The sequence below is a fragment of the Arachis ipaensis genome, chromosome B6, assembly GCF_059453495.1.
Source record: "Arachis ipaensis isolate K30076 ecotype BB chromosome B6, ASM5945349v1, whole genome shotgun sequence".
In the NCBI taxonomy this organism is placed as follows: domain Eukaryota; kingdom Viridiplantae; phylum Streptophyta; class Magnoliopsida; order Fabales; family Fabaceae; genus Arachis; species Arachis ipaensis.
In genome coordinates, this window is record NC_142441.1 from 11,837,084 (window position 1) to 11,852,858 (window position 15,775).

General features: G+C 38.3%; 2 protein-coding genes across 2 annotated transcripts; one reads left to right on the top strand and one right to left on the bottom strand.

Moving 5' to 3' along the window:
* Positions 1 to 34: 34 nt before the first annotated feature.
* LOC107646552 (uncharacterized) lies at positions 35 to 1,057 on the top strand. The gene has a single exon (XM_088490414.1). It carries the CDS (start codon positions 35 to 37, stop codon positions 1,055 to 1,057), a length of 1,023 nt encoding a protein of 340 aa, XP_088346540.1.
* A 10,164-nt stretch (positions 1,058 to 11,221) lies between these two features.
* On the bottom strand, positions 11,222 to 15,395 carry LOC107646004 (cathepsin B-like protease 2). The gene is made up of 11 exons (XM_016350174.3): positions 15,237 to 15,395; positions 15,081 to 15,140; positions 14,557 to 14,637; positions 14,301 to 14,457; positions 14,155 to 14,159; positions 13,991 to 14,065; positions 13,758 to 13,883; positions 13,322 to 13,540; positions 11,955 to 12,068; positions 11,818 to 11,853; positions 11,222 to 11,729 (listed from the first exon to the last, which is right to left on the bottom strand). The coding sequence occupies exons 1-11, from the start codon at positions 15,288 to 15,290 to the stop codon at positions 11,589 to 11,591; spliced, it is 1,068 nt and encodes a 355-aa protein (XP_016205660.1). The 5' UTR covers positions 15,291 to 15,395; the 3' UTR covers positions 11,222 to 11,588.
* Positions 15,396 to 15,775: the final 380 nt, after the last annotated feature.

The window sequence follows — 15,775 nt, forward strand, 5'->3', positions numbered from 1 at the left end:
GTTACGGTAAGCCGTGGCCAAGGAGAACCAAAGAATGGCAAATCAAATTGCCAACTTGAATAACATTCGAACCGAAAACAATGACCGACAAGAATGGACCGAAGAAGCCGAGCAGCAGTCAGGGCCAACACATGTCTCAGACACTGCTCGACAGGAAGAGGAGCAACCCGAACATAATGAGGAAGCTCAGAAAGACATAGAGAATGACGATCAGGAAAGCTCCCCCGGACCATTCACGGCGGAGGTGATGAACTTCGTACTACCCCGAAGGTTTACTCTGCCGACCACCCTAAATCCCTATGATGGGTTAGGTGATCCGAAGAAATACATCAAGAAATTCACCTCCATAATGATAGTAAACAGTGCATCTGATAATGTTTTATGTCGTTGTTTTCCATCTTACTTAGACGGTCCTGCACTTGATTGGTTTTGTTCTTTGCCTGTAGGTTCCATTTCTCGATTTCGAGACATATCAAAACCCTTTGAGGAGCACTTCGCTGGATCAACCATCTATCTACATGACTCCGATTACTTGAACACAATCAAGCAAGGCCAGCACGAAAGCCTCAAAGACTACATGACGCGCTTCACAAAAATAGCCATAAGTATACCCGACCTCCACCCCGAGGTGGAACTACACGCCATAAAAAGCGGATTACGACCAGGAAAATTCCAAGAAACTATTGCTGTGGCCAAACCAAAAACTATGGCCAAGTTCCGTGAAAAAGCTAAAGGACAGATCGACATCGAAGAACTCCGACAAGCTCGGAAAGTAGAAAAGCCTCACTATAGAGATGACGACAAAACACGGGACAGCAAGAAGAATTTCAAACCAATTCCACGATATGAAACCGATACCAAATTCAACACCAAGCGCGATGATATCATCAAGGAGATCTTGAATTCGAAATTAATCAAGCCACCGAGAAAGGCTGGCAGTTACCCAGATTCAAAAGGCACTGACCGATCAAAATACTGCTCCTTCCACCAGAAGCACGGACACAATACCGACAACTGCGTCATCGCCAAAGACCTACTGGAGCGACTAGCTCGGTAGAGTCACCTAGACAAATACATCAGCGGCCACATGCAGCGGCGAGCACCTCCTTCAGGATACCAAAGCTCGGCTACACAACATGGCCGAGATAGAGACCGACCGAACAATAGCCATCCTGAACTACCAACACGTACAATTAACTGTATTTCCGGAGGTTTTGCAGGTGGCGGAGCCACAAGCTGGGCAAGAAAAAGATCTTACCGAGCTATACTTTCCATCAACGCCGATCAAAGTCAACAGCAGCCGCTGCCGACATCTCCACAGATAACATTCCAGACAGCCGATCATGACAACAGCGTAGCAAATCTGGATGATCCCGTCGTAATCTCCCTACAGCTCGAAAATCTCCTAGTCAAAAAGGTGTTGCTCGTCCCAGGCAGCAGCGCCGACGTTCTCTTTTACTCAACATTCCAGAAAATGAAACTAAGCAATAACGTCATCCAACCTTCCATTGGTGACTTGGTAGGATTCTCAGGTGAGCGAGTCCCAGTTATGGGCTCTGTGTGGTTACAAACCACACTTGGTAAGTTTCCCTCATCAAAAACTTCAGACATTCAATACTTAGTTGTTGATTGCTTCAGTCCCTATAATTTAATAATTGGCCGACCTTTCTTAAATAGGTTCGGCGCTATAGTATCTACAATTCATCTTTGTGTTAAGTTCCCTTTGCAGGATAACACAATTGCAATCATTCACAGCGACGCCCGAGAAGCCAGGGAATGCTACAACAATAGTCTCAAAAGACCTAACCGTAAGACAAAAGCACAGGTTCACAATATCGGCAACATGAACGACCAACACATGCTGGCCGACCTTGATCCCAGAGCAGGATCACTAGAAAGGCCAACCCCAACAGAAAACCTAGATAAAATCTATTTCACAGAAAACACAGACAAATTCACATACGTCGGCTCAACATTATCCTCAGAAGAAAAATCATCATTCCGAGCATTCTTACAACAAAATGCCAACCTGTTTGCTTGGACCCCAACTGATATGCCAGGCATCGACCCATCCATCATATCACACAAGTTAGCGTTAGATCCATCTATCCGACCTATAGTACAGAAAAAGAGAAATCTCGGCCACGACCGAAAACAGGCTTCCCTAGAGGAAACCAAGAAGCTCCTCAACGTGGGCTTCATCCGAGAAATCAAATTCACAACATGGCTGGCGAACGTCGTCATGGTTAAAAAACATAACGGTAAATAGCGCATGTGTGTTGATTTCACCGATCTCAACAAAGCATGCCCCAAAGACTCCTACCCTTTACCCTTTATTGATTGTTTAGTTGATAATGCCTCTGGTTTTGAAAAACTCACCTTTATGGATGCATATTCTGGTTATAACCAGATCCAAATGCATCCATCTGATCAAAATAAGACAGCCTTTATTACTAAATATGGAAACTATTGTTATAAGGTCATGCCATTTGGTCTTAAGAATGCAGGTGCAACATATCAACGTCTAATGGACAAAATCTTCACCAAACAAATCGGCAGAAACATTGAGGTCTACGTCGACGATATGGTCGCCAAGACAAAGATCGGCAAAAATCACCTTGATGACCTCACAGAAATCTTCGGACAGCTAAGAAAATACAACATGCGGTTAAATCCCGAAAAGTGTGCATTTGGTGTTCAAAGTGGTAAATTCCTCGGCTTCATGCTCACTAGCCGAGGTATTGAGGCAAATCCAGAAAAATGCCGAGCTATTTTAGACATGACAAGTCCACACACCATCAAGGAAGTCCAACGGTTAACAGGGAGACTTGCTACACTTTCTAGATTTTTACCTTGCCTAGCTTCTAAATCCTCATGTTTTTTCCAGACTTTAAAAAACAAAAAACTTTCCAGTGGACTAATGAATGTGAACAAGCATTTACAACCATCAAAGAAACTCTTTCAAAACCACCAATTTTACAAACCCCCTGCAAGGGGAGCAATTATTTTTATATTTATCTATCACTAACTGGGCTATAAGCTCCGCCCTTGTCGCAGAAAGAGAAAAGAAACAATTCCCGATCTATTTCACCAGCAAAACCTTACAGAACGCCGAACTTCGATACCCGAGCATTGAGAAATTGGCCCTCGCCCTTGTCTTCTCATCCAGAAGACTCCGACCATACTTTCAGAGCCATGAAATCCATGTTCGAACAGATCAACCTTTGCGGCAAGTCCTGCAAAAACCTGAACTGGCTGGCCGACTAGTAAAATGGTCGGTGGAGCTTTCAGAATTTGATATCACGTACGAAGGACGAGCATCCATTAAATCCCAGTTTTTGGCCGAATTTATTGTCGAATTCTCAGTACCAAGTTCAACTGAAGACTACATCGAATGGTCTGTATACGTCGACGGATCCTCCAACCTACAAGGGTGTGGAGCAGGTATCATACTTGACGATGTCCGTGGCAACGTCATCGAACATTCCCTCAACTTCTCATTTAAAGCAAGCAACAATCAAAGTGAGTATAAAGCACTAATTGCCGGCCTTAGACTCGCGGCCGACCTAAACATCACCGAACTTAAGGTATATTGCGACTCCTTGCTTATCGTCCAACAGGTAAACAACTTATACCAAGTTAAGGACCCTTTGCTTTCTAAATACCTGGATGTCGTACAAAATTTACTTTTAAAATTTTCAAAATATGAAATACAGCACATACCAAGGGAGAGTAATGGCCGAGCTGACATTTTGTCTAAACTCGCCAGCACTCAACCAAATGGGTCATCACTTTATCAGTCAACACTACCTAAGTAAGCATTGAACTAACACAAGTCTTAAGTGTAACACAGGAAGCATATTGGAGATCCCCATACATACAATATCTCCAAATAGGGATCTTGCCAGGCGACGTCGAAAATACTCGACACTTCCACCGACAAGCCTCCTTTTTTACAATTTATAATAATTGCCTATATAGACGGGGATTCTCTCGTCCATTGCTTAAATGTCTTTGCAGAACAGAAGCCGAGCTTGCACTTGCTGAGGCACATGAAGGGATCTGTGGAACACACCTCGGAGCCCGAAGTCTGTATTCAAAAATCCTCAGAGCTGGATTATATTGGCCGACAATATGACAGGATTGTCAAGCGAAAGTTAAAAGCTGTAACAATTGCCAAAAACACAGTCCGATTACACATCTCCCGGCCGAACTCCTACACTATTCCGAGGTTAGTTGCTGTTCAACCAATGGGGCATTGATATCCTCGGACCTTTTCCCACAGCCGCAGGACAGGTAAAATTCCTTGTGGTAGCAATTGATTATTTTTCCAAATGGATAGAGGCACAACCTCTAGCCAAGATTACATCACAACAAATGCTTTCCTTTGTTTGGAAATACATTATTTGTCGATTTGGCATTCCTCGGCACATTATCACAGATAATGGTCGCCAGTTTGCCGATCAAAAATTCACATCTTTTTCTTGAAAATCAAACAACACTTCTCATCAGTAGAGCACCCACAAACAAATGGGTTAGCTGAAGCCGCAATTAAAGTAATATTACATGCTCTAAGAAAGAAACTGGATGATGCAAAAGGCCTCTGGGTCGAGCTTATCCCAAAGATCATATGGGGTTACAATACAACAATTCACTCAACCACAAAGGAGACACCCTTCTGTTTGGTCTATGGTTCAGACGCAATGATACCTGTGGAGATCTCCCAATCCTCACTATGCACAGAATTGGCCGACCAAACTACACAAGACATAGCTCGGCAAATCAAACTTGATCTCATTGAAGAACTCAGATCATCCACAGCAATCAAACATTTAGCCATGCAACAGCACATTGCCTGAAGATATAACCAAAGACTTCAACCAAGGTCTTTCCAAGCCCGCGACCTTGTGCTCAGAAAAACAGAACAAGCTAGGAAACCACCAGCACACGGCAAACTAGCAGCTAATTGGGAGGGCCCTTACAGAGTCACAGAAGTAATCGGCAATGGAGCCTATCGACTACAAACATTAGAGGGTAAAGATATCCCTAACACTTGGAATGTATCTTCCTTAAAGTTATATTACAGCTAATACCAGGGACAGGCAAGTATTCTTTTTCCTACTGCCAAGATTTTTCCCACAAGGGTTTTGCTTGGAGAGGTTTTAACGAGGCTAGCCTACCTGGGCCTTTGACATCAAGGGTTCTTTAATAAGTAGATTCCCTACTTTATCAAATTATTATTTTTCTATTTCATAGTTCTGCTTCAATCTATAAACATATCATGCTGACCTATACTATCAATCCGACCATTCGGATACTATTAACACTGATCAAATGCTAAAATAGGTCATTCGGAACCTATCAGTCAATCTGACTACCGACCTTAAAACGGAATCCGATTACTCGGAAGCAATCAGTCAATCTGACTGCCGACCTTAAAACGGAATCCGATCATTGGATGCAATTAGTCAATCCGACTGCCGACCTTAAAACGGAATCCTATCACTAGGATACAATCAGTCAATCCGACTGCCGACCTTAAAACGGAATCCAATCATTGGATGCAATCAGTCAATCCGATTACCGATCTCCTTCGGAATCCAATCATTCTAACAGATCTCCAATCTAAATCGAAAGTCGATCATTAAAAATTTAAACAAATAGCCGATCTACATCGGAATCCGATCATTCACACAAAACTCCAATCTAAATTGGAAGCCGATATTTCAAACTTTGTCAATCACCCCAATTTTCCAATCTTATTCCGAACGCATCCATTCAAACTTTATCCAGCATACAAATATCCGATCTTAATCGAAAGCCAAATCATTCAGAATATCTCCAATCAGACTCCCTAGAATTAATAACAAACTGCCGAACAAATACTCAGAAACCAACAAATCAAACTTTATCAAAAATTACTACCAACCATTAAGCAGAAATCAGTTACACAAAATGCCTATTTATCGGCAACTCAATAAACTCGGCCTACTTGGCCTTTCCATCACATTCCTTCGTCAAACTTATGGCATTAAACCATTAACACAATCTTACCTAAAAAACAAATTGGCCCCAACCCACAAACTAGGCAAAAATTCACCTATCAATATATATGTTTTCTGCAAAGTCAACATAACCAAAAACAAAATACACTGTTTCATAAACAGTACAAAAATTAAACAGTTAAAAGCTCGCTACAGGAGCAAAACAACCCACCAAAATACATTTTTAACCGTACTAAACATAAACACTAATTAACTATTTTCATCCTCCTCCTCTTCAGCACCATCATCTTCAACCATAACCCCATCACGAACAATCTTACTAGGGTCCATCTGATCAAGATCAACATTAGGAGCCAAGAACCTGGCTTGCAGAGAAGCTTGTTCAAATCCCTCAATAAAAGAGTCCAGGATCGCTGTCTCCTTACTCTTTTCTAAGCTTTTCAATTCAGCAGTCAACTCCACTACCCGAGTACTCATACTAGACAGATCCGCCTCCTTCTTTTTAACATCTTCCACCTCTTTAGTATAATTCTCTTTCATCAATTTTAAATCTTTCTCAACCCCAACTAATTTACTCTCCAGTTCTGTAACCTTGGCAGCCTTCAACCTCAATTGTTCCTCCAATCTTAAATCGGGCTTTTGCTCGGCTACTTGACGATGTTTCTTTTCTCGGCTCCGCCCTAAACTGGCAAGCCTCAGGCCCACAACCTTCCACAAACAAATGTAGAATTAAACAAGAACATCAACAAGTTTATCAACCAAAACAAAACAAAAGATAAAATATTACCTGCATGTGCTGATCAATTGCCACATCTCCCACCTCTTCAGCCAAATTAACATTGGCAGGAGTTTGGCAAACTTCATCGGCGGTAATCATGAAGGGGTAATCTTTCCCCCAAAGAGAAGACCCCTCACTCTGCTCAACAACCTCATGCAATTTCTTCTGGTTATCATAGAACTTCTGCAATTCCTCGGCTGGAACCTCCACCTCCTCTTCATAATCTTCGGACAGATCCACTACGTCTGACTTTTTCCTTTTCAAAATTACTTTTGTTCGCTTTGGCTTTGACTGATCAACTTCTCCAGCGCCGACCTTCCCCGCTTTTGATGAAGATCCCTATTTTTCAAGACCTTTATTCTTCACCCGAGCTCTCAAACTCGCAGCAGATACACCAGGATATTTTCCACCTACCAAAAAACAAAACAAAAAATTAGAACAACTATACAATCCCACTCAACCTACAACAAATCACACAACTTACCTAGATACTCTATCACTATTTCCCTATTCTCATCCCATTGGAGCAAGTCAAACACCGAAATTAACTCCCTCCGATCAATAGCCTCAACTAAATACTCAATGATACATTCATCCCTTGCACTTATAACCTCTGGCCCCAAAATATTCTGAGGCTCCGAACACCACCAAATCGGAAATCTCTCCCCAAAGTGCTCGTCCATATAAAACGGAAAGTCAACCTCAACACTTCTTACTTTCAAATACATCTCCTTGAAATTCTTAAAAGAGGATTTGTAAAGTTTGAATACAGCAAACCCTGGTGAACTGTTCAAATTCATCCACACCCCTTTCCAAACACCTTTCGCTTGAAACAGAGAGAAAAACAACTCCACTGTAGGTACCTCCTCCAGAAACTCCATCAAAATCTCAAAAGCACGAAGAAAAGCCCACCTATTAGGATGCAATTGAGATGGTGCACAGTTCAATTGCGTCAAAACCTGACATTGAAACTCACTAAATGAAAGTTTCACCCTCAGTTCCTCCAACACATAGCTATACATATAAAAGTATGGAAAATCATCCTCTCTGTGGAATATACAATCACCATCAACACATGGAAGAAACTCCAAGTTAACGCCAGAACCAACCCTCCCAACATTACCCTTATCTATCTTCCCTACAGCACCTTCATCCAAAAACAGAGATACATATTTTCTCACATCCTCACTAACCCAATTATATGACCAATCAATTTTGTCCTTTTTCTCTTTCTCAAAACCCATTTGAACAAAAACAAAAAGAAGAGTAAAATCCAGAAGAAGAAGACAAGAAGTTACAGAGATAAAAAAAGAATTTGCGTACCTCTCTTGCTCATTTTTTCCTCTAAATGCAACTGATAAACACACACACTCTGAACAAACACACAAAACCTCTTGGATTCCAAAACCAATTTACTTCCCACCACAAAACGTTTCTCAATTCCACCAAACAATCAAATCATTCAGATCAAAAGCCATCATGCGCATAGGGAACACGCACGTTCATTAATTAACATTCAAGACTTTTTCTCTCTCTTACTGACACGTATTTAATTTTTTCAAATGAAGCATCTTGAACTGGGGGCAACAAGGCCAATCCAGTCGCCGATCTATAAGATCACTCAGTAAGCCGACTTATGATCCATTTAAAGCTCAACCTGCTTCATTTAATACATTCCCAGGCTAAGCTTGGGGGCTGTGGTCTGGCCATTACAAATCCAATATCATAAATCGGCTTTATCATTCATAACTCGGCATTATTCACATTATTACCCAGAAAATTGGCGTTATAGTTCGGCATTGCAGTCATTACTCGGCAATTTACGTTATTAATCGGCGTTACAGTTACTAATCAGCAATCAATGTCATTTATTAAAAAGTAACGTTACAAATCAGCTTAACGGACTGCTTCACAAAAGTGAAACGTCCAAACCCTTATTATTGCCCTTTAATACAGGCAATAAAGCAGGAACATAACCGATTTATACACTATCACCTATAAAAAGGTATGATCTTCTATCCTAAAGACACATTGAATTCTCAATACTAACTTAAGCTTCGGAGTGCCTTTGCAGGTACACTCCCCCCTGTTTCTTGCTCAAAGCTATACGCGATTGGACACCCTCTTGGAGTAAAGCTCGGATTATCACAAGGCTTAAAGGTCGACACCGAAGATAATAACTCGGCGTCGACTCCCAGAGACTGAGCTCTCCCTCCAGGTATTCATACAAGAACAACTTTCATTTTAAATAAATTAATTTTTTTTTAACTCTTAAAGATTTTTAGTTATAATGAAATGTTTGTAAAATGACTAGTATATAAACTTGCAGAAAAGAAAAAAATAATATATATGCAATAAAATATAAATTATACCTTTTGTCTCTAATGTATCAAAATTCTTTAAAATTATAAAAAAATAAATTTATTTAAATGAAAGTAATGTGATTAAGTGTAGTTTATTTAGATGTAATTAAAAAATAATTGAATACTATGTACCGTAAAAAATTAATATTATTAAAAGATAAAATTAAATTAAAATTTATTTTTATGTATCGTTTTTGTCCCTAACGCTTTCGTCCTATTTAAGTCCCTAACGTTTCAAAATTGTCTCAATTTTGTCCTGCCGTCAATTCTGTTAACGGATCCCTAACGGCAGGATAACATTGAGTCAATTTTGAAACGTTAGGGACTTAAATAGGACGATTAAAACGTTAGGGACAACTTTGGGACTTACTCCAAACGTTGGGACAAAAATGATACTTTACTCAATATTTTAATTACAATACATAATTAAACAGATGAATAAAATCTTTCATCTAACATTATATCAAAATTAAATTAAAAAATATATAACAAACTTAATTATTTTAAAAAGAATGAAAGAAAAAAAATTGTAAATTAAGGTTATATTATTTTATATACAGATTTAATTTTTCTAGTATTTATATATAATTCTAGTTTTGAATTATAAATACTAGTGTGTCATTAGTTGTTAATGTGGCAGTTGAGTTAGTCTTTTATTATTAAATGTGTATAAAAAAAATTAGTTAAGATAACAAGTTATCTATAATTTAATTAAAATATTTTAAGTTTAAGTTTTAAGAAATAAAAAATATTTTTTATAAAAATAAAAGTGTTCATTAACTTTTTTTAATTTTTATATCTTTATATAATTAATAATATTCAATAAAATTTATTTTAGTGTATATATTTTTGCCCCCACTCCTAAAATTTTCTAAATCCGTCACTACCTATAATCTTAATAATTATTATTACAATATTTCTACTAATCTCTAATATTATCATTATTATTTTTATTAAATCAAAATATTTGATAATAAAAGAAAAAGGTGGGGGTTAGAGGTGTTATGGAGAGTGTGGCAAAAGTGAGAGTGAAAAAGATGGGTGGGGAAGTGTGTTTCAAAGAGATACAAGCAATGTGGGTCAACAAGCTGGGGCTGGGGCGCCCTGCATGGAAGACGCATGGCATCCAGTACACAAATTAGACGGTCTGATTTGTGTATTTATCGATTTGTGTAATTGAACCGTCTAATTATTATTCCTCCAATCAGACCGTTCGATTTCTTCAACGCAGCCATCACAGCTCGATCAATCTGCCTGCACTCCAATAACCCTGCTATACACAACTCCTACCCCATATCAAAATTAGAAAAGTGACATCTGGATTTTTAATCACGTTTGGAATTAATTATTTGTGATGACAACACACATATTATTGCTCTCTGAGATAAAATTATAGGTGACACATGAATGTGGATTCTTTCTTCCACGTTTCCATAATCAAGAAGGAGCACGGTTCAATCACTTTCAATCTTCGGGTTGAGAGAGCAACGTTTTGGCAAGAGATAAAAAGGAAACAACAGACAAAAACTGGTGTCATGTCACTCTCATTTCATTTCTTGCAAAGGATTGTTATATTATTGGATTTTTTTTTATGCTACCACAATTCATGGCAATCTACCTACGTAGGTAGCTTGTGGTTATTAGGAGAGAAAATGACTCTTCACGTTGAAATAATCGATTTGTATGCTTACCAATAAAATTTGGTAATAACAACAATATAGCTTACTCAAACACCACAAAATCCAGAAAGACAAGATGCATGATTCCTCAGCTGGAGTTTTAGTTTTCTGCGATTCATTAGTGGCCAATCGTATTATTCTCTTGAAAAATAACGAGATACTGACACATTTGCACATGTTATCCTGATACCGGCATTGTTCTATCGCCGTCAGTCTTCAATAAGCTTTGTCAATATATTGTAAACAGCATCGCCTTATTCAACAAAGAGTAACACTATCTTTCATTAATCTCTATGCTATGCCACCCAACTCTACAGCGTGGTGGCGGTGTGATAACAATCTATGAAGAAATTTCTTCAGGAGTAAGAAAGTCTATAGTCAAGGCGAACATGAGGATTTGTCCGTCTAATGATGTTATGAACATGCATTGAGTTTTACGCTCAAGACTCAAGAGAGACACTAAAGAGAGATACATAATACTTCAATGCACAGTATGAAAAATTGAAAATGAACCCTTTGCTGCAATTCGGAATAATCAGCAACATTGCAATTAAACCAACAAGTGGATGTAGCTTACAACAGGAGCTAATTGGTAACTACAACAGTTTTTCTTATTTCGTGCATCACTACCCACAACAGCTTACAGTCTTTCAGCATCACAATCTAGATCCGTCTCCATAAGATTGTGGTACATTGGTATAACATTTGATGCGGATTTTTGCAAAACCATCATCATCTAATCGGTAATATTATACACTTATATTCAGAATGAAGCACCATCAACAGCATCGGCACCCGTGTCAGTGACTTCGAGTACGAGATTTTTGGTGGAAGGCATACCAGCTGTAACGTCTTCTTCAATTCCACATTCATTTGTCCCCCTTCTGATCTTAAAGTAACCATCCTGCAAATGAGATGGAATTCACCATTAGTCTAAAGCAGATCTTTAGTAACAACAGAAACTCAGAGATGAACAATGCAAAGTGGCATACATCTCCCCAACTTCTATTCCACTGATTTGCGAGAAGCTGAAACAGTAAAAAGAACAGTCAGTATAAAATTCTAATGGCATGCAAGTCTGCGTGTTAGGGAGAGATGATATTAAATCATCAGGAACAAGTCAACATACCCAATAGTCCTCTCCATCATCAGATGTTCCCCATCCTATCAGCTTCACAGCATGACCACCGAGTTCCACACCTGTGATGTGTTTGTAAACTCCTGATTTGTAGAGAGCAAAATCCTGTAAAGAGGTCAAATGGGTTAATATCCTTGTTTTTAAACATGCAAACTAAACAGATAATATGCTGGCTGACTATTCAATACACAAGAAAGAAAGGTACTATAAAAGAGTAAACATGATAACTGAGGTCTAGAACTACTGCAGAAGACAAGATAATTGTTCCAATATAGAAGGATTTGTTAATTTGAAAGTTTACTAGAAAACGGAGGATCTTCTCAGATATTAAACAGCAGGGAAGTATATATCTATGCATTCATGTGCTGCCGGTATGACGGATATATGTCCCGTCCTTTATGCTAACATGGCAATTATGGGCAGAACTCAATAGTTTTTTATGAAAATGAAAACAATTAGGTTATCGGATCACAACAATAACAAAACACTATAAATTCCTTATACCTACAGGTTATCTATTCCCATTATCCACTGTTCCATTAATCTCGATCCACATACCTATCTCTCTTCAATTATCCTGTTTAAAGGTTCATTCAGAACAATCCACAATAATCCCATCTTCAATTTGCAGTTTGCTAGTATTTGAATTTACATTTCAGGCATATAAATTTGAAGACTGGCTTTGTGAAGTACCATTGGTAACATAATGCCCTTTCTTACACATTACATTCAGTTATGATTTTATTGTTGATTCAGCTTTTTAATGTAGTCAAAATATTGAATTTTAGCACAAATTTGATCCTTCCCTTTCAATTTTGACAATCAAACATGTTGATATAGGATTCCTACTTTAAGTGGACTTAATTGTTGGGGTTTAAAAGATCTTATAACTTGGTGAATTTTGTAAATCCAAAGCATGACTCTGAGATTACTCGGACTAATAACACTGATTGCATGATATGAATATCTCAAGTTTATACTTTAAAAATAATAGTTCCTTGTATTACAACAACAAACATAGCAGGTTTGTAGCAAGGCAGAATGAATAGCCACAAAAGGTCAAGTAAACTCCTTGATCTTCCAGTTCTCTAATTCTTCTGCTAAACGATGAAAATCTAGTAGACAATTCTCATTCCTCTCAAATACCTATCTGCTTGTACTTATGTTATAAATTATAATGTGTCAGGTTATAAAATGATATTGAAACTCAACCTTTGTCAATTAATCATTGTCTCCTTATAAGTATTCTCTCCTCCCCCCGCCCCCTCTCTTCTTCCTCCCTTTCAAAATTTGACCACAGAAAGTTGCAAAAATTCAATTACATAAGCAATTAAGCATGGATAAGAGCTTTGATTTACCTCGTAAACAGTGAATGCAACTTCAACTGGCCCATTCTTATAAATTTCTGCCATGATATCATGGGGATTAGACTTGATCTTATATGCATTGACACTATAGTGCTTTGATTTCTTCCAAAGCAGATTCCCGCTCACACACTTTTTTACACACTTAGGGGTACTGTATGCGGGCTCACAACCAGGATGGGAACAGCCAATTTGATCAAAGTATGGGTCACACTGCACATGTAAAATGCTGAGAATAAGAAAGAGGGGAGACAAAAAAGGAAAAAGGTAGGGAAAAGATAGATATTTGGCTACACGTTAATGTCAATTGATAGGAAGATTACATAGGTAGAAAGCCTAGAACTACAAATCTATGATCTCCAAGAAATAGCCATGTTTAATTATTTTGCACCCAGTGGATTCTGCCTAGGCAAAACTGATGATTCATTACCTCTTCAGTGACAACACCATGGCTGACTAGGTATCGCCATGCATTTAGGGGATACCCTCCATCACAACCAGATCCACACAAAAAGCCACAGCATGCGAGAAGATCGTTCACAGAGAGAGAGATATTCTGCAATTAAACATATAGAGCATAAATTCCTCTTTAAATATCCTCAATAAGATATGTATTTATTGATATTCACACACAACAATATGTTGCTCAGTAAGATTACTTACCACATCAAAATGAATGCAAAACCGATCTGATAATGACTCTACAGCACCAAATGCCCAACAAGAACCACAATGACCCTGAACAATCAGCACAAGGATTATCTAAGTACCTCTTGAACCTTGATATTGTTTAGGGTTAAAATGTAGAAAAGAAAAGGAAAAATTACCTGATCTTCAATGCAGAAATTGATTCACCAATCCATGTTATTATGAATATGAGGGGGGAAAAAAAATAAGATTCAGCACCTCCTTTCAAACAAACTATTTGATTAATAAATTAAACTTAACAATGGAGAAGGAGCAAGCAAATGACCTAGAATTCTTCCAATGGTACTACATTGAGACCATTGAGTCCTTGCATCAAACTCCTTTGGCAATTTCAATGATTTTGGATGAGTCACAATGGGTGCACCTATCAGTTCCTTCTTAGGAGTTGGTTTAACACCAAGCAGGCGCTTAAATTCTCCAACCTGTAGATCAAGCACAATATAGCATAATCATATTAACTAAAAGGTAAACAACAACAACAACAACAACAACAACAAGGTAGGACAAGTTGAATTTCTAACTGTATAATTGGAGAAACGAGGATTTATAGCAGCCTCCCATCCTGCCTCTGGATTTTCGTTGATCTGTTTAGCAATAGACTCCTGCACGATTGAACAAGTAAAGCTATGAGAGAACGAACAGAAATTCCAACTATTCATCAATGAATCAAATAATTCAAGTCTAAGCAGCAGTGACTAGCACGAGTAAAGTAATAAAATAAGATCTATAGCATCTTAAAAATCTTCCTGAATATCTTCATAAATTAGTAGTAATAAATGAAGTAAAAAGAATACATTCTTAAAAAGCACTACATCAATGAATCAATAGTTAGGATAATCTTCCACTAATAAAGCAAATAATTTCTCAGACCAAACACTACATCCCGCAGTTTTGCCTAGTGAAAGTAACGGTAATCGTGCCAATCACAATTAACGAACTAATAATTAATTAATTAATTAAAGAAAAGTATTGCTCACGTGACTAATACTAAAATGGGAAATATTCATGTTGAGAAGCAAGGAGATATATAAGGAAAATGAATGACCTGGAGAATGCGGGAGTTAAGCTTGAGAGTAGAAAGGCGTTGTGGTTCAGCCCCAGCGATCTGTGGAACATAAGACAAAGCACCAATTCACAAGTCAAACCCTAATATTAATAGTAATAGAGAATAAACGGAGGTGAAAAAGATTAAGATACATGCCTGTAGATAGCAAGTGCAGAAAGTTAAGAATAAAATCGCAAGGGTAGAACCCATTATTTTGATCAATTTTGTGTTTCCCTTCCCCACCCTAGCCTTGTTTGTTGTTATTGTGGTATGAAACAATAGCGCCGTTGGAGATTTTTATAGAGCGTGGTCCACTTGCGAATAAATAAATGGATAAACTAATATAATTTAATAATAGAAAGAAAAAAACAAGGTGGGATTGCGTAAGAGAAAAGAAGGGATTGTGACAGGTTGAAGTCGTTCGGAAAAAAGGGCCATGAAAGGACGAAAGCAGCACACACTACAAAATTAGTAATTAGACTTATTTGATTACTTCCGTCTTCAATCCTAATTCCAAGGGACTCGATATTTTTCTCCCAGTGCTAAAATATCTCTCTGCTGTTCTGCTAGTGCTGTGGATTGTGGAATCAATTGGAAATTGGATTGGCTCTCGTCATCATCATCCCAACAAGTATGGGCTCATAGATCAACACACTTATCGATGGCCTTCTAGCAACCACGTGCTCTCCCCCACT

Excerpts from the sequence above, each read along its gene's own strand:
- LOC107646552 (XM_088490414.1), top strand. The coding sequence starts at position 35 with ATGGCAAATCAAATTGCCAACTTGAATAACATTCGAACCGAAAACAAT.
- LOC107646004 (XM_016350174.3), bottom strand. The coding sequence starts at position 15,290 with ATGGGTTCTACCCTTGCGATTTTATTCTTAACTTTCTGCACTTGCTAT. Across the intron at positions 15,141-15,236 it reads TCTGCACTTGCTATCTACAG|ATCGCTGGGGCTGAACCACA; the intron begins GCATGTATCTTA and ends TATGTTCCACAG. Across the intron at positions 11,730-11,817 it reads GGAATAGAAGTTGGGGAGAT|GATGGTTACTTTAAGATCAG; the intron begins GTATGCCACTTT and ends TCTCATTTGCAG.